The sequence below is a fragment of the Odocoileus virginianus genome, chromosome 17 (genome assembly GCF_023699985.2).
Source record: "Odocoileus virginianus isolate 20LAN1187 ecotype Illinois chromosome 17, Ovbor_1.2, whole genome shotgun sequence".
Lineage (NCBI taxonomy): Eukaryota > Metazoa > Chordata > Mammalia > Artiodactyla > Cervidae > Odocoileus > Odocoileus virginianus.
The window spans coordinates 25,337,811-25,356,557 of record NC_069690.1 but is presented as its reverse complement, the minus strand read 5'-3'; the positions used below and the strand labels follow the sequence as shown (position 1 = coordinate 25,356,557).

General features: G+C 54.2%; 1 protein-coding gene across 2 annotated transcripts; it reads left to right on the top strand.

Moving 5' to 3' along the window:
- Positions 1-10,240: 10,240 nt before the first annotated feature.
- Positions 10,241-18,747, top strand: ARRB2 (arrestin beta 2). 2 transcript variants are annotated; one of them, XM_020912987.2, is made up of 15 exons: positions 10,241-10,349; positions 13,449-13,479; positions 14,066-14,126; positions 14,243-14,287; positions 14,511-14,707; positions 14,986-15,045; positions 15,429-15,496; positions 15,590-15,725; positions 15,950-16,034; positions 16,322-16,394; positions 16,669-16,806; positions 17,470-17,553; positions 17,657-17,736; positions 17,848-17,902; positions 18,193-18,747. In XM_020912987.2, the coding sequence occupies exons 1-15, from the start codon at positions 10,327-10,329 to the stop codon at positions 18,284-18,286; spliced, it is 1,230 nt and encodes a 409-aa protein (XP_020768646.1). In that variant the 5' UTR covers positions 10,241-10,326; the 3' UTR covers positions 18,287-18,747. The 2 variants fall into 2 exon arrangements, with proteins under 2 accessions (XP_020768646.1, XP_020768645.1); XM_020912986.2 differs by having other exon boundaries at positions 17,815-17,902.

Here is an 18,747-nt window from a genome sequence, read left to right as displayed (position 1 = left end):
TTTTACCATCCCACTCCATCCCGACTGCCAATTCCTCTTTGCTTTCACCTGGACTGACCCCGACACCCAGCTGACCACACAACTCACGTGGACCGTGCTCCCTCAGGGGTTTAGAGACAGCCCCCACTACCTCGGGCAGGCTCTGCCCCGGGACCTGGCCAGATGCTCACTCCGCCATAGCACCCTCCTTCAATATGTAGACAACTTGCTCCTTTGCAGCCCCTCAGAAGAGACCTCCCGACAACATTCTGCGACTCTTCTTAATTTCCTCGGTTCCCAGGGTTACGGAGCCTCACAATCCAAAGCCCAACTGACCCAGACTTCTGTTGTCTATCTAGGCCTCCAAATCACCCCTACCACTAAGGCCCTGACAGCAGATCGGTGTAGCCTCCTCAGGTCCATCTGCCCTCTGGCCAACGGAGACCAGATATTGTCCTTAGAACTGACGGGATTCTTCCGACACTGGGTCCCAAATTACGCCACCCTAGCCAAACCCCTATATGCTGCCGCTAAAGAGACTCCTACAGGACCGCTGTCTTCCCCCACCGAGGTGGCTCGGGCCTTCCACGCTTTATGTTCAACTCTATTGGCTGCACCCCCTCTCTTCTTTCTCCCAAATCCCAACTATCCACACCATCTATACACTGATGAAAAGGGAAGGATAGCCTTTGGAGCTTTGGTACAACTGATTGGCCCCAAACTGCTGCCTATCGCTTACATATCCAAACAACTTGACCCCACAGCCAGGGGATGGTTCCCCTGCCTGCGAGCACTAGTGGCAGCGGCAACATTGTACGCTGATGCTAAAAAGCTGATTCACGGCCAACCCCTGACCATCTTCTCACCTCATCGCCTTGATGATCTTTTAGCCTCTAGATTTCTCTCTGACCTCAGCGAATCTAGGCTCCAGCAGTTTCATCTGGTATTTCTAGACAATCTGCAAGTTTCCGTGAGTCGTTCTCCACAATTAAACCCACTTTCTTCATTGCCCTCCCTCCCCCTCTCTTCAAAACTCCCAGCCCATTCCTGCTCAGAAGTCCTCGAATCCCTTATACAACCACCTCATAACCTGTTTTCCGAACCATTATCAGATCCAGAGCTGACTGTCGATGGGAGCTCAAAGCGAGATCCCGATGGAAACTGAAGGATGGCTTATGCGGTGGTAACCGCCCAAAAGGTCATAGAGGCTCAACCCTTGCCACCCGGGACGACCTCCCAAAAGGCTGAACTAACAGCCCTCACCAGAGCCTTACACCTGGCAGAAGGAAAAAGGGCTAACATCTACACAGACTCCAAATATGCCTTCCTAATTGCCCATTCACACGCGGCAATCTGGAGAGAGCGAGGCTTCCTGACCACCAAGGGATCCCCTGTCTGTAATGCCACACACATTACTCGATTACTAGATGCCCTACCCCTGCCCAAAGAGGTCGCCGTCATACATTGTAAGGGACATCAAAACGGTCATGACACTGTCGCTCTAGGTAACAGTATGGCAGATCAAGCGGCTCGACAAATCACCTTACAACAAGCCCCCGAGCCCTTGCTGACTTTGAGATCCGCCCTCAACCCAGATTATTCCAACGAAGAGGCCAAAACCTTGCTGGCACAAGAAGGGGCTCAGAGACATCCGTCAGGATGGATACTACTCCATAATAAACCGGTGCTTCCTGAGCGTCAGGCTGAGGCCATCATATCCCAAATCCACAATACCCTCCACATCGGACCAAGGGCTCTCTTTTCCTTTCTCAGCCCTGTTTTTTCCCCCCTACACCTCAGGCAGGCCATATATGCTGTCCACCGCTCCTGCCTGACATGTGCTTCCACCTCTCCTCAAGGAGGACTCCGACCCCCACAAAAAACGCACCAGCTAAGGGGACATATGCCCGGACAAGACTGGCAGATACACTTCACCCACATGCCCAGACATCGATCCTATCGCTATCTGCTGGTCCTGGTAGACACCTTTTCAGGATGGGTCGAGGCCTTCCCCACTGCCCGAGAGGCGGCAGCGGCAGTGGCGGAGGTCTTGACAACTCGCCTCATTCCCAGGTTTGGGTTGCCAAACTCCCTCCAGTCTGACAATGGGCCTGCATTCATCTCACAGATCTCCCAGCAAGTGGCCACAGCCCTGGGCATCGACTGGCACCTCCACATCCCCTATCGGCCCCAGTCAGGCAAGGTCGAGCGAGTAAGCGGCATCATCAAGACACACCTGACCAAGCTTACCTCAGAACTGCGGTTGTCTTGGGTCTACCTCCTTCCTCTGGCGCTCACTCGCATCCGTACCACACCACACTCCAAAACAGGTTTGACTCCTTTTGAACTGCTTTATGGCAGGCCCTACCTCCTGACTCACCTCCCAGAGGGAGAGGCCCCACCACTCGCGGGGTACCTCCCCCTCTTCTCCCTTCTACGATCCTTGCTGAGAGAACACGCAGACCGGGTCCTGCCACAACCGACAGGCGACGAGGGGCCAATTCAGCCTCTGGCCCCGGGAGATCAGGTACTGCTAAAAACCCTGAGTTCCCCACCCGCTACAACCCCGCTGGACAGGACCCCACACTGTAATCCTTATCACTCCCACGCTGGGACACGAGCCCTGGTATCACCTAACTCGACTCAAACGAGCTCCCCCGGGCCTCCCAGAGACGGGGCTGTCCTCGGCCCAGGCCCCTCTTCCCAATTTCTCCTACCGCTCCACCCTCACGGGGCCGACCAAACTAACCATCACCCATGTCCCTCCCAAAATAATTGAGGGACCGCACTCAGATATCTGATGTTGACCTGGCACCACCCGCTGTGGATGCTAACAATCTTAGCTCTGGCCACACTTTTTGCCATCGGGCTAGCGGCCGCGGCCCCCCCGCGATTGGTCCTGCATTCTTCGACTATCCCTGGCCCTCACGTACCTAGCCGCCTGCTCCCTACTCCTAGGGTGCTATTCCCTCAGGGCGTCCTAATCTGGTCACCAGTCCCCCGCCCCCCCTTTACGAGACCCACAAGACCGGCTGTCCGCCACACCTGGCAGGGTTAACATTATCCACATTATCCAGCCCGGCCCTAAAACAGGAACAACACAAACAAGATGAGAGACAAGTTCCCAGGCCCCTTAAGTCTCATACTGGTGACAACCCTCATCGGTTCAGGAACCTCCAACCCACATCAACCATTCAAGATCACCTGGAAGCTCAGTGACGGACAAACTCATGAAGAACTCAACCGTACCTCAGGAATCCACCCTCCCAACACTTGGTGGCCAGACCTGTACTTCGATCTCAGGCAACTTTTTGGTACTGGGGCAGGGTGGGATGAAGGGCGGCAACATAACTACCATGTGTTACAAAAACGGGCGTGGATCGACACGGCCCAGGGGTGGTCAGCGAGTGGGTTCTGGGTCTGCCCTGGCAACATCAGGAACAATTGGAAGACTTGTGGAGGTATAGAAAGCTACTACTGTGCAAGTTGGAGTTGTGTAACCTCGTGCGATGGGCCCAGAAAGTGGGATGTGGGAAATCGAGACTTGATAAACTTTACCTTCCGAGACCCTGACAACCAGGTGCCTCAGGTACGGGTACAATTCAACCAAGAAAGGGCAAAAAGAGAAAGCAGGTGGACCTCCGGACTGACTTGGGGATTTCAACTCCACGTAAGTTGGCCTGGTCCCTATCCGGGTGGGTTATTGACCATAAAACAAGTTGTAGAACCAATACGAGTACATAGTCTGGGCCCTAACCCGGTCAAACACAGACCAGACCACAATCCGGTCACAACGGTACAAGACTCCACTTCGATCATTAAGGTGGCCATCCCCAGGCCCAGCTCGCCGAGGCCAAACAGTACCACCTCAGACCCCAAAATTAGTCAGACAAACACCCTGGCCTTACTAGCGATAACTGCTAACCCTAGAACCCCTATGGGCGTTAATCAAAAAGACATATGGGCCTCTCAACCACTCCAGTCCTAATGCAACCCAATCCTGCTGGCTCTGTTACACCTTGAACCCACCCTACTACGAGGCCGTGGGCTTAAATGCCACCTACAACATATCTACTCTCGCTAACCCATCACAATGTGCTTGGGGGGACCGTAAGGTGGGCCTTACCATGACAGAAGTATGGGGTTCGGGGACCTGCCTAGGCACGGTTCCCGCAGATAAACAAACCCTGTGTACCCAGTCTGACACAGACACCGACTTCACCAACAAGACCTACATCATACCCAAAACCGGGGGGTGGTGGGTATGCTCACAGACTGGGCTGACACCCTGTCTCCATTTAGCCGAATGGAGAATTCTGTGTCATGGTAGTGGTAATTCCCAAGATTACCTACCACCCAGAAGAAGTCCTCTATAACTTTTGGGACACCTCAGCTCCCAGACAAAGGAGAGAGCCCATCACAGCCATCACCCTAGCAACGTTGCTTGCCCTGGGGGCGGCCGGAACGAGTACGGGCATCGCCTCTCTGACCACACAACATCAGGGTCTAATCACCCTGAGAGCCGCCATCGATGAAGACATTACGCGAATAGAAAAGTCCATGACGGCCTTAGAAAAATCCCTAACCTCTTTGTCAGAAGTGGTGTTGCAGAATAGACGAGGCTTAGATCTGATCTTTTTACAACAAGGGGGCCTTTGTGCAGCCCTCAAAGAAAAATGTTGCTTTTATGCAGACCATACAGGGGTAGTAAGAGAATCCATGGCCAAATTAAGAGAAGGGCTAGAATACAGAAAAAAGGAACGAGAGGCCCAACAGAGCTGGTTCGAATCATGGTTTCAAAAGTCCCCCTGGCTAACCACCCTGCTCTCAACCTTAATGGGACCACTCATAATCCTCCTGTCACTCCTAACCTTTGGACCCTGTCTTCTAAAAAGGCTTTTGGCCTTTATCAAACAATGACTCGACACGGTCCAGTTAATGGTCCTCACACAAGGGCCAAAATATCAGCCCGTGTCGACTGACAGCCCCTGACCCGGTCAACTATAAAGGCTCCCTGTCGTCCCGGCCTTCCCTACCCCTCGTCGCCCCCGTTCAGCAGGAAGTAGTCAGAAAGAGATGGCGCCCCTGGTCCTATAACAAAAAGGCCGGGATGACAGGTTGAGCGTCCCAGCCTGACCGGATGCCCATGGAGAGCCATAAAAGCCCGCGCTTTTTTTTTATATGGACGGTCCGATCGGATACCGACACGGAGTCCCGAGACACCGACTGCTGCCATAGCCCGCGTTTTTTTCCTTATATGGAATGACCCTGCCTAAGCGCCCGCCCTGGCTATAAAATCTCCCCCCACCCCTCATACCTCGCAGACTCCCTTTGTCTCCCCGCTCACCGGGAGTTTTGCCCGAGAGCGACCTCCCAATAAAGGCCTTCACCAACGGTCCTTAAAAGTGGCTCTTCCGCGGCATTTTCTAACACTACCTAAGGAACTAGTCTCCTTGTCTGAAATCATAGACATTGTTAACTACATTTACAACGAGAAAAATGATACAATACACTCGCCTTGCAAAACAAATTCAAACAAAGAGGGCATAAAGTAAAACAAAAAAAAGTAACTCCCACTTAAGTCCTTACCCCAGTAATGGGCATACTTTCCTAATATTAGCCTACGCACAAACACATAAATACAGAGTTTATTTTAAAATAAATAGTTTAATTCCGTGCATTTAGGTCTTAAGCTGCTTAGAGTTTACTTTAAGGTGTGGCTCAGACGGTAAAGCGGCTGCCTACAATGCGGGAGACCAGGGTTCGATCCCTGGGTGGGGAAGATCCTCTGGAGAAGGAAATGAAATGGCAACCCACTCCAGTACTCTTGCCTGGAAAATCCCATGGGAGGAGCCTGGTAGGCTACAGTCTATGGGGTCACAAAGAGTCGGACACGACTGAGCGAATTCACTTTATGCGAAGTATACAATTTTTTTCCCCAAATGGATAGCCCATTGTCCCTACTCTATCTAGTGAATCTGCCATTAGTTCTCCATGGACTTGAAGTGACACCACGTTAGTCTGTGCGTGCGTGCTCTGTCACTTCCGTCCTTCCAGTCGTGTCCACTCTTTGTGACCCCAGGGACCACAGCCAGCCAGGTTCCTCTGTCCATGGGATTTTCCCAGCAAGAACACTGGAGTAGGTTGCCATGGTCTCCTCCAGGGGATCTTCCCCACCCAAGGATGCAATCTGAGTCCCTGCACTGCAGGTGGATTCTTTACCCCTGAGCCACGGAGAAAGCCCCGTGGCTTTCATGGGCCTGTATCTGGACACTATTCTGTTTCACTGCTACATTTATTATGATTGCACCCATAACACTATTTTAATTATCATAAGTAATAAACTATCTGGTAGGACAAATGCCCGCTCTACTCCAGTTTTTTCAGAATTTTCCTGACTATACTTGAAAGCTGATTCTTTTGATTGTTTAAAATTCAGTTCCCTTCAAAAAAAGTCCCATTGCTATTTTGATATGGCATTAAACTTACAGACAATATGAGGAGAAATGATGTCTTTATAAAATGATGGTTTTCCCCACCACCATAATATGGTGTATCTCTTTCATTCTTTCTGGCCTTCTTTAATATCTTTCTAAGGGGAACATTTTATGCAAAGATGAGCTCAATAAAGGACAGAAATGGTATGGACTTAACAGAAGCAGAAGATATTAAGAAGAGGTGGCAAGAATGCACAGAAGAACTGTACAAAAAAGATCTTCACGACCCAGATAATCACGAAGGTGTGATCACTCACCTAGAGTCAGACATCCTGGAATGGGAAGTCAAGTGGGCCTTAGGAAGCATCATTACAAACAAAGCTAGTGGAGGTGATGGAATTCCAGTTGAGCTATTTCAAATCCTAAGATGATGCTGTGAAAATGCTGCATTCTAAATGCCAGCAAATTTGGAAAACTCAGCAGTGGCCACAGGACTGGAAAAGGTCAGTTTTCATTCCAATCCCAAAGAAAGGCAATCCCAAAGAACACTCAAACTACCGCACAGTTGCACTCATCTCACACACTAGTAAAGTAATGCTCAAAATTCTCCAAGCCAGACTTCAGCAATATGTAAAACGTGAACTTCCAGATGTTCAAGCTGGTTTTAGAAAAGGTGGAGGAACCAGAGATCAAATGGCAAACTTCCACTGGATCACTGAAAAAGCAAGAGAGTTCCAGGAAAACATCTATTTCTGCTTTATTGACTATGCCAAAGCGTTTGACTGTGTTGATCACAATAAACTGTGGAAAATTCTTCAAGAGATGGGAATACCAGACCACCTGACCTGCCTCTTGAGAAATCTGTATGCAGGTCAGGAAGCAACAGTTAGAACTGGACATGGAACAACAGACTTGTTCCAAATAGGAAAAGGAGTACATCAAGGCTGTATATTGTCACCCTGCTTATTTAACTTATATGCAGAGTACATCATGAGAAATGCTGGGCTGGAAGAAGCACAAGCTGGAATCAAGACTGCTGGGAGAAATATCAATAACCTCAGATATGCAGATGACACCACCCTTATGGCAAAAAGTGAAGAAGAACTAAAGAGCCTCTTGATGAAAGTGAAAGAGGAGAGTGAAAAAGTTGGTTTAAAGCTCAACATTCAGAAAACAAAGATCATGGCATCTGGTCCCACCACTTCATGGCAAATAGATGGAGAAACAGTGTAAATAGTGGCAGGCTTTATTTTTTTTGGACTTCAAAATCACTGCAGATGGTGACTGCAGCCATGAAAAAGATGCTTACTCCTTGGGAAAAAAGTTATGACCAACCTAGATAGCATATTAAAAAGTAGAGACATTACTTTGCCAACAAAGGTCCGTCTAGTCAAGGCTATGGTTTTTCCAGTGGTCATGTATGGATGTGAGAGTTGGACTGTGAATAAAGCTGAGCACCGAAGAATTAATGCTTTTGAACTGTGGTGCTGGAGAAGACTCTTGAGAGTCCCTTGGACTGTAAGGAGATCCAACCAGTCAGTCCTAAAGGAAATCAGTCCTGAATATTCATTGGAAGGACTGATGTTGAAGCTGAAGCTCCAATACTTTGGCCACCTGATGTGAACAGCTGACTCATTTGAAAAGACCCTGATGCTGGGAAAGATTGAAGGTGGGAGGAAAAGGGAACAAGAGAGGATGAGATGGTTGTATGGCATCACTGACTCAATGGACATGAGTTTGAGTAAACTCTGGGAGTTGGTGATGAACAGGGTGGCCGGGCATGCTGCAGTCCATGGGGGTCACAAAGAGACAGACACGACTAAGCAACTGAACTGAACTGAAAGTTGTCTTTATGTTAGTATTTTTTTAAATACAGTAGCTGTAATGCCATGCAAATTGCAGCCTTTCAGTTCAAAAATCACTTTAGATATGTAGCAATATAGATCTCATTACCTTCTGGTAATGACCCTTTGACATAAATGATGAGTCCAAAAGAAATGTACCAGCTAAAGCTTGAAGGGGTGAAGGGTGAGCTTAGAAGGTGGTAGGAGAACTGGAGGTGGGAGGTGGCAGCTGGTAAGGCCTGCATTTGACCTTAAAGATGATCTCAAAACTTGTGCACATTACTTTTTGTTGCACAGAAAAGTGGAGAAGAATGAAGTCAGCTCATTTGGGGAAGATGGGGGAATATGAGAAAACAGATGGAAGAATACCTTAGCTTCTTAAGTCCAGAAATGTCCATCATTCATCATCCTCCCCCAGTCTGCTCAATTTTGCCCTAGAAATGACTCTTCAGCCTGCTCCCCCTTCTCCCTTCCATTCTATTGTTCATCTTCTCTCCTTGATTAGTTTCAGTCTATGACAGTTGTGCCCCACTCCCTTCACCCTCCACACTGCCCAGAATTATCTTCCTAAAGGAGAAGTCTCATCATGCCACTCCACTCCTTGCCTTAAAGAGCAGATCCACTACTGGATCCACGTGTCTTCCTCCGGGGAGGCTCCTGGTTCATTTCTTTAGCTGCTGAGCTGCTCCTGCTCAGTCATGTCCGTCTCTTTTGTGACCTCATGGACTGTGGCCTGCCAGGCTCCTCTGTTCATGGGATTTTCCCAGGCAAGAATACTGGAGTGGGTTGTCATTTCCTACTCCAGGGGATCTTCCCGACCCAGGGATCGAACCCACATCTCCTGCATTGGTAAGAGGATTCTTTACCACTCCATCACCTGGGAAGCCTCATTCCTTTACCTGCTATACAAAATCATTCACACCCTGTTCCAGTCATCCTCTTCAGCCTTCTCTCTCCTGCCCTCTACCCCCACAAACACCTCATAATAGGATGTGCCTTGCCTTTCTCTCTCTCTGGAATACCCTTTCCCAACTTCTGCCCACCCTTCAGAAAGATTATCCTCAAATGTCCCCTTCTCTGGACAGCCTGCACTGACTCCATCCCTCCCCCAGCCAAGCTCTGGGAGTCACTTTGTCTTCTGAGTCATACCTCTATTATAGCATTCCTGGAATCATAATACCTCTTCATATGTCTCCTCAACCATACGAGGAAGGCAGGGGCGATATTAATTCATGTCTGACTTCCCATTGCCTAGTATAGTGATTAGCACAAAACAGACATGGATAGATGGATGGATGCATGAATGGATGTTAACTTCGATGAATGGATGGAGAAGAGTAGTAAGAGAATTTAGGAGAAGTAACCCTGAGAAGATCAAAGAGAGACACCAGAGGGAGCTGACATACCACAATAAAGAAGTGGGAGGGAGGGCCAAAGAAGGCTACAAGCTCTGGGGTGAGCAGGCGCGCAATAGGCGAGCATCACGCAACTGGAACCGCTCACCCACCTGTGCATCCCCTTATCCTCCTTCCCAGACTGCGTTCGAGCTCACCCACCGCCCCCACCATCCCCGTAGGCTCCAACTCCACTGAGAAAGCAAACAAAGGGGAGGGAACCCCTGCAGGGTGCTGGATGCAGGGAGCCAATCAGAATGCTTTAATCTCCTGGAAGGCGGGCGCCTTCTTTTGAGGGGGCCCAATCAGTTCCTAAGCGGGTGCGGAGGGGCGGAGAGATGGGCGGGAGGAGCAGGGTGTAGAGACCGCGCGCGCCGGGGAGGGATCCCTTGGCAGGGGTGGGGATGGAGGGCGGAGGGGGCCGGATGGAGCCAATCACGGCGTGTGTCTGTGAAGAGAGGGCGGGCAGCGCCGTGGCGCGCGCGATCCGGGCTGACGCATCTGGCCTCCGTTCCCCAGGATCCAAGTTGGGAGGGGGGGAGAAGAGGCGGGGGTAGTGGAGAGAGCGCGGGGGCGCGCGTGCGCAGTGGCGCGGGGAGGAGCAGGGACCTGGCAGCGGGCTAGGAGGCTGTGAGCTCTCCGCGAACCGGGCGGGCGGCGGGCGCGCGCACCATGGGGGAGAAACCCGGGACCAGGTAAGAGAGGTGGGGCCATTCGGCGGGACGTGGGCAGCGGCACCGGGCGGGTGCCGGGACGGTCCCCAGACAGGAACACCACGGAGAGAATTCGGGGGCCGGACGCCTGGGTCCGTAGGGGACAGCCATCCGGGGCCGCACGCCTAGGTCCTCGAGGATAATGAGGGGAAGGCATGCCACAGCCCCTGCAGAAAGCGAGGGCTGAAGATCAAGAAATCTGCATCGGGGTTCTCGCAGAGATGTGGGGGGCCGGACGACTGGGTTCTCCGGTGCAGCCTGCGTTGCAGGGGCGGAGGAAGGAGCAGGTGGCCGGCCCGGAGGGGACGGGTGTGGGCAGGCTAGATGCCAGGGGCGGGATCCCCCCCAAGACTCGTGCCCAGCCACTTGAAAGCCTCCTATCCAATACCCCACAGGCAGTCGGGCTGCCCCCACCGGTCCCAAGGGCCGGGTGGCTATGCTTCCAAACTTCTCCTTTCCCCTGGGTTGCTAGGAGCAACAGCTTCATTTTGGGGGAGCAAAGAGTGCTTGGCGACCCTCCCCAATTCTGGGCCTTATCCTTATTCCTGGGGGTGAGGGGAGGCTGTATCTGCCCAGGGCACGCCATCCACTCCCCGGATGTTTTCTGTGCAATCGAGGCTCCTTCCTTCCACTGACACCCCGAGTTCTCTTTTTTGGTCTCTAGCAAAATCCACTTCCTGTTGTGACCCAACACCTCCGGGGGTGAATGCCTGAGTCTCTGGGGAGCAGGAACAAAAGAGGAAAAAGATTGGGGCTATTTGCTTCTCTCCAGAGAGGATCAGGAATGGGCGCCTGGTTCTGAGCTGTCACTTGTTCTGCAAAACATTTTACCAGCCCCACAGCTCCCCACCCATAGAGTAGGAAATCACAGGTTCCTGAGCACCCAGTCGACTGATACTGGAGAGGTGATCAGAGGGAGGACTGGTGTCCTGGATTAGGGGTTAAACACAGCAAAAGGGGAAGTCGCTGACTTGAGGGAGGCCCCAGATTTCCGTTATGTGGTTCAGGGAGGGGGACGGATGGACCACACGGGGACTGCTGACTTGGCACAATTCCTCCCACCTCCATCAAATTCTGGGCCACAGGAAATGGAGAGAATAGCAGGAAGTGTGAAGGGGCATCTGCTTCTGCTGCCCCCCTCTCCCCCCACCTGCCGGGCACCTCTCAGGTCACCCCGACACTCCGCCTTCTTGGCCAGCTTCAGTACACACATGCCTGCTCCTTCCTAGCCGGCAGGAGGTTGGCTGGGTTAGGATCCAAAGGGCAGGTGCCCTGCAGCTGCTTCAGGGCAATTACTCCAGAACCACACTCCAGTTGTCCAACGGACTGTGGCTGTCCCGACCCTCTGCCAAGGACTCCTGATAGGAAGAAACACTGGGACAAAAAGGAAAACCAGAAGCAAGGGGGAGGGAGAGCTGAAGGCTGCCACAGCAGTCAGCCCCCAGGTGGGGACAAGAGATAGGGTGCTTATCCTAGTTCCCACCACACCAGTGTCTGTCCTCCTTTACTGGATGGGGGTACCTGGGGGCCTCTGTACCCTATGCCTTATGGTCTTTGGATAGCTTGGCATTCTGGGAAGAAGGGGCATGTGACGTTGTTACAGTGGATGGGCCAGGTGGCAGGATTTCAGTTTCTACTACCTGGGGACCCTTCCTGGGTATCACTGCTGAGGCAGAGTGGATTGGTAGGAGTAAGGTGGGGCAGGAGAGAACAGGCCCACAAGTGTCCAGGGCACAGGGGTTGCCAGACATCTCCCTATCCTCCCAGCAGTGGGTGGAGTCCAGGCTTAGACCATTTCAGCAACCAGAAAGCGAACTCTCCTTCACTCCAACAAACATAATGCCAAGAACAGAGGCAGGATAGTACAATCATTTAGTGATGAAGAGCCAGAGTACCTCTGTCTGTACCCGAATTCCACCATTTACACTCTCCGTGACCTCAGGCAAAATACTTGACTTCTCCTGGGCTTCAGTTTCCTCACCTGTAAAATAGGAATATTAGGACCTCTATCACTGGGTTGCTAAGAGTATTAAATGCAATTAACACACCTGAAACACTTGCAACGCTATAGGGCATGAACTGTTCACCCAATAAATGTTAGGCAGCATCATGGTGTCTGGCTTATGGCTGGGAACTGTGCTGGGGACGCCTAAATCAATAAGGCCTCTGTTGCCCACAGTCTAGTGAAATAGATGATACACAGCTAACTGCGCGTTATCACACTACATGTGTGCTAAGTCACTCAGTCGTGTCCAGTTCTTTGTGACCCCACGGACTGCAGCCCACCTGGCTCCTCTGTCCGTGGGATTCTCCAGGCAAGAATACTGGAGTGGGTTGCCATGCCCTCCTCCAGGGGATCATCCCCACCCAGGGATCGAACCCTTGTCTCTTATGTCTCCTGTATTGGTAGGCGGGTTCTTGACCACTGGCACCACCTGGGAAGCCCTATGACACTACAGGTAAAGCATAAACAAGGTGTGACAGAAACCCCAAAAAAGGGAGTGACTAGAGTGGGCCTGGATCTACCTTCTAAAGGAGGTGACATCTGAGCTGGGCCTTGAAAGACAAATAACCTTTTAAGCTGCTGAGATCAGAGACAGGGATAGTTGGAGGTTAATGGAGAGCAGGGTCACACTTAGGAACTGCCCATAACAGAAACCAATTTAGATCCATTGCTCTTTCCAGTACTCCAGCTCTTGTGGGAGGTGGAGACCAGAGATGGAAAGAGGGAGAGGTCTTATACAGACAACCTGCAACCTGCCCATTCAGGTCCCCCTGGAGGAGATCCTCAGGGAAGAGCCTGAGCGGTTCCTCTGGCAACCTGAGGCCATTGCCAGGGGAGGAGGGGAACTAGTGAGGGTGGAGCAAGGGGGTTGCCATGTTGGGTATATTAACAGCTTGTGGTTACCTGTCCTTCTGGGGAGAAGTGGGACGGGGTAGGGCTCGGTAAAGCCCCAAAGCCTCCAGGTGGGAATCTCAGGTGAGCTCTGCCTTCTCGGGCTGGGGAGGGACGAGGTCCTGGCACCAGGGTCTCTGCTGAGTCTGAGGCAGGCAGTGGGGTTTCCCTTTCTGTTTTGTTAGGGTCTTCAAGAAGTCGAGTCCTAACTGCAAGGTGAGTCTCCCACAGCGCTTCTCTTCCTGACCCTCCCTGGGCCCTCACAAGGCCCGGCCTGCCCCTAGACGATCCCCAACCCCAAGCTCCCCACTTCCTGTGACAGCTAAGAGCCGACTTCCTTCCCTCCTGAAGCCCCTGGCCGCAAAGGCCTAAGCCAGCCACAGGGCTGGGTGGGGACAGGCTGGTGTCCTAAGTGAGACTAAGGGGGAGGGGCCAGAAGTCCAGGCCTGGAGCCCTCATAGGGGCCAAGCCAGGATGCCTCCCCCAGGCTATGGCCTGTTTATCCGAGGTCCTTGAGGGCACCTGGTGAGGTTCTCGAACTGCCTGCCTCGGGCCAGGTTCTCCTGGACACACAGACACACCCACCCACCTGGAAACCGTATTAGGGAGCAGTTAAAAAGCCTCAAGTTCAGCTAGTCGGGGGAAAACCCACCACTCTCTTCTTGCAACTCTACAAAAACCCAGAGAAACTCCTTCAGAGACCCCCAACCTGGGAGGCCCAGGGGCAGGGCAGCCACTTTTGAGGGCTCTGAAGCCCTGCCAGCCCCTACCCAGTCTTCCTGTGACCCCTCTGCATCCTCAGCTCACCGTGTACCTGGGCAAGCGGGACTTTGTGGACCACCTGGACAAAGTGGATCCTGTAGGTAAGTAAGACTGCCCAGAAGGGAGCATCAAGTCCCCCGAGACGGGAGGCAGTTCCTGGGCCCAGGAATGGAGGGGAGGCCCTGACAGAACTGCGCTCCTGTGTCCCCTTCCCCAGATGGCGTGGTGCTAGTGGACCCGGACTACTTGAAGGACCGCAAAGGTACCGTCCCTGAGGCCAGGGGCCTGAGGGAAGGGAGTCAGGGAGGCGGGGCTGGCACTGGCATGGGCCTCAAGGAGACAGGCGGGGAGCCGCGGCGAAAGCCAGGAGTGGGGTGAGGTTCAGCCAGGTGCTGTGCTGCCGAGGAAGGAGCAGCTGCTGCTACGAACTGGGGGGACTTCGGGAGGGGGGCTCCTGACCACCCTGCCTTGCCCTCCCTTGCTAGTGTTTGTGACCCTCACCTGCGCCTTCCGCTATGGCCGCGAAGACCTGGACGTGCTGGGCTTGTCCTTCCGCAAAGACCTGTTCATCGCCAACTACCAGGCCTTCCCCCCAACGCCCAACCCACCCCGGCCCCCTACCCGCCTGCAGGAGCGGCTGCTGAGGAAGCTGGGCCAGCATGCCCACCCCTTTTTTTTCACAGTGAGGATGCCCCCACCCTCTGCAGAGCAAGGGGTCCGGGACTGTGTTGGGGGGCAGGGGTGAGGCACCTGTTACAAGAAGGTCTAGGAGTAACACTGTGGGACCCTAGACCCCCAGACCCCTTCAGAGTCACCCTGCACTCCTAGCCTCTCTGCCTCCTCCTTGGGGCCCCCTCCGTTTTCCTTTCTCATCCCCAGGAGTCCCTCTCCAGCCTCTTGAGATTGAGAGGAAGATTTGGGGACTTTCTGGAAGAACTGAACTCCTTTCCTTCGCCACAGATACCCCAGAACTTGCCCTGCTCCGTCACCCTGCAGCCGGGCCCGGAGGACACCGGGAAGGTAGGGGAGGAAGAGTCCAGCAGGAGCCAGGGGCACACCTGAGGCGGGCTGGGGTGCTGAGGAGACAGCAGGGTGGGACTCAGGGCAGGGAAATATGGCCCGTGGCGGTGGCCCTGTGGAATGGGCGCTGTCCCCTGTCCCCGGGTGATACCGCCTCCTGCTCTTGACCTGCTCATAAGGGTAGAAGGGCTCACCTTGCACAGCCAGGACCGAGCCCCAGCCTCGGGGAGGCAGAGGCCTTAGGCTAGAGGCTAGAGGCAGACCCAGGCCCTAGGCTCCTCAGACCCAGAGTCCCTGCCCAAGGCAAGGGAAGCAGGAAGGAAGGGAGTGGCGGTGGCGGCAGGGACCTTGTGTAAGATGTGCCCTTTTCTACCCCCCTTGAGGCCTGCGGGGTAGACTTTGAGATTCGAGCCTTCTGCGCCAAATCACTAGAAGAGAAAAGCCACAAACGGTGAGGGACGCAGCCCCCCTCGGGCCTGACCTGGACCCCTGTGGAAGGTGGGAGCCAGTGTCTGACCCCTCACCGCTCGCCCCCTGCCCCCAGGAACTCTGTGCGTCTGGTGATCCGAAAGGTGCAGTTTGCCCCAGAGAAACCCGGCCCCCAGCCTTCAGCTGAAACCACACGCCACTTCCTCATGTCTGACCGGTCCCTGCACCTTGAGGCTTCACTGGACAAGGAGGTGGGGTGGGGATGCACGTGCTGCAATGCAGGCCCTGGGGGGAGGGCTGGAACCACAGGGCAGGATGGTGTTTTCAAAGGAGGCCACCTTAGCTGAAGGTGGGCTTGGGTACAGGCTGGGAGGAGGCCCAGCCCTGTGTGTGTATGGTGGGGGTGAGGAGGGGGTCGTGCTAATAATAAGGATCAGTGAAAACACCCAATTAACCTGACCCCTCCCCTGAAAAGCTATACTACCATGGAGAGCCCCTCAATGTCAATGTCCACGTCACCAATAACTCCACCAAGACTGTCAAGAAGATCAAAGTCTCTGGTAGGAGGTGGGGGTTGGAAGGGGGCCTTACGGTGGGGGCGGGGTGCGGGGGGGGGGGGGACAGTTTCTGCCAATGTGGCCTCAAGCATCAGCTCAGCCCCAGGACTGAGCCCACTTTGGGAGACCCACGGGGCTCAAAGACTTCAGGCTGTCTGTCCCGGGATGAGATGGAGGGGCAGTGCGGGTCCTCAGAGGGGCCGGGGGCCCTTGCCTGGGTCTGGAGCTAAGTAGGGGGTTGTCTGTACCCCATGCCCAGCGGCTTGGCACCTGGCCCCTCCCCCCCACAGTGAGACAGTATGCCGACATCTGCCTCTTCAGCACCGCCCAGTACAAGTGCCCCGTGGCTCAGGTCGAACAAGAGTGAGTAGCAGAACAGCCCTGGGAAGGGTGCCCCAGGGACGTGGGGGTGTGGGTGGTTCTTCCCAAACGGTCTCTACTTACAAGGGCATTCCCTCCAGTCTGAGGGTGGCTCTGAGCTGCCCGTTTTCTTGAGCAGGTTGGCCCAAAACCTACTCCCTGTGACCCGTGCCCGCAGAGAGGAGGGGCTGGTGGTGAGGGAGAAGCCGCTGGAGGTGGGAGCTGCCCCTCGCCCGGCCTGCCCGCTCAGTCTCCCTCTCTCGCCCCCACCCCGCAGTGACCAGGTGTCGCCCAGTTCCACCTTCTGTAAGGTGTACACCATAACGCCCCTGCTCAGCAACAACCGGGAGAAGCGCGGCCTCGCCCTGGACGGGAAGCTCAAGCACGAGGACACCAACCTGGCATCCAGCACCATGTGAGGGGGCGTCGGGGGCGGCTGCAGCCCGTTCTGTCCCCGGGGCCAGGGCTCTGTCACTGAACAGACCCCAAACACCTCTCCCGTTCTCAGGGGGAGGCCAGACAAATCAGATACAGGACAGAATGTGTAGTGCGTTTAGTGACAGGTGTTAAGGAGAAAAAGCAAGGCCGACCTGGGAGATATAAAGGGGGAGGGTGGTGGGAGGGATGGGGAGACCTGACCCAGAGGTGGATTCTGGGTGAAGATGCCAAGGGGGTAGGTGATGTGGATGTGCAGGGCAGGAGTGCTCCAGGCAGAGGGTACCACAGGCACAAAGACCCTGAGGTGGACCCCCGGGTGTCTGAGGCAGGCCCTCTAGGGCAACAGCTTCATAAAGTAGGGGCTGGATTTCCCCCCTACCCGCCCCTCTGTACACGACCCCATACAGCAAGCCTGGAGGCCAGCCTGGGAGCCAGAAGTGGGGTGAGAGGGCTGATGGAGAGCAAGACAGTGCAGGGTGGCTGGGTTGCAAGGACTTGGGCTTTTACTGAGAGAGGGATGAGAAGGACCACAACAGGGTACTTTACGTGACATGAGCATGCTGGTATCTGTAGTCCTGCCTCCTCACGGGGGCCCCAGGTGGGCAGTGGGCTCTGGTCCAACCCCTTCCCCCAATTGCAGCGTAAAGGAGGGTGCCAACAAGGAGGTGCTGGGGATCCTGGTGTCCTACAGGGTCAAGGTGAAGCTGGTGGTGTCTCGAGGCGGGTGAGTGCTGGGCTGGGAGGATCCTGGGGGTGGGGAGGCGGCGCAGAGGTTTCCTCTGGCTCTGTGCTATCATCTCTTCTTGCCACCTCTCCCCCAACCCCAGGGACGTCTCAGTGGAGCTGCCTTTTGTTCTCATGCACCCCAAGCCCCATGATCACATCGCCCTTCCCAGGCCCCAGTCAGGTGAGCCTGCCACCCACCCAAGCCCCCAAAGGGAGGGTCTGAAGCAAGGCCAGCGGAGAGGAAAGCTGGTCCTTTTAGCACCCACCTACCCCCCGACTCTCCTCCCCTCAGCTGCTCCTGAAACAGATGCCCCTGTGGACACCAACCTCATTGAATTCGATACCAAGTAAGAGACTCATGCCCCATCCCTTTGAGCTTTGGCTCTCTGGACAGATTCCTGTAACATTCAGATCCTCCCTATTTTTTTCCCTTTGGGAGGCGGGATGGTTGAAGCATGGTTGAAGCATCCCATTGAGAGGCTCATGAGCTGCCAACTACCACCCCTTCTCTGTCCCTCTGCAAACATCTCCAGTCCCAAGGCTGCTCCGGTGCCTCTATCTCTGGGGGAGGGGACTGGGAGGTGGAGGAGGAGGCGGCCTGGGGCCCCCACCTCACCCCCTCCTCCCTACCACCAAGCTATGCCACAGACGACGACATTGTGTTTGAGGACTTTGCCCGGCTGCGGCTCAAGGGGCTGAAGGACGAGGACTACGACGACCAGTTCTGCTAGGAAGGGGGGCTGGAAGAAGGAAGTGGATGGTGGGGGGACAGGTGGGGGCAGGACCAAGACCCCCACTGTCACTGAGAGGGATCCCAGCCCCTCTTCCCTTCCCCTCCACCCAGCAGCTTCCTTGACCAACCCCTCCTTCTCCCACCCTCCCCCAACCCCCACCAGATACGCACTGGACCCAGCTCTTGTGGAACATGGGCATTAATTTTTTGACTTCGGCTGTGCTTCCCCAATCCCCCAGTGGGTGGCAAGCTGTGTTCACACCTCAGTTTTTTGGAGGGGGAGCCAAAGAGGAGTGATAGTAGGAAAAGGGGGGGAAAGCACTCCCACATTCAACCTCACACCAACACCCCCTCCTGTCACTATCTCTGCCTCCCATTCCTTCAGGATGAGACCCTTTGGGGGGCAAGACCACTTCGTTGTTTCTGAGTATAAAGAAGAAAATAAACCTTTTAATAGGC

What these genes read in the sequence shown, in the direction of transcription:
- ARRB2 (XM_020912986.2), top strand. Translation starts at nt 10,327, where the DNA reads ATGGGGGAGAAACCCGGGACCAG. An exon ending in CAAGAAGATCAAAGTCTCTG is followed by an intron (nt 16,035 to 16,321) that starts GTAGGAGGTGGG and finishes TCCCCCCCACAG; the next exon opens with TGAGACAGTATGCCGACATC. An exon ending in CTCATTGAATTCGATACCAA is followed by an intron (nt 17,903 to 18,192) that starts GTAAGAGACTCA and finishes CCTACCACCAAG; the next exon opens with CTATGCCACAGACGACGACA.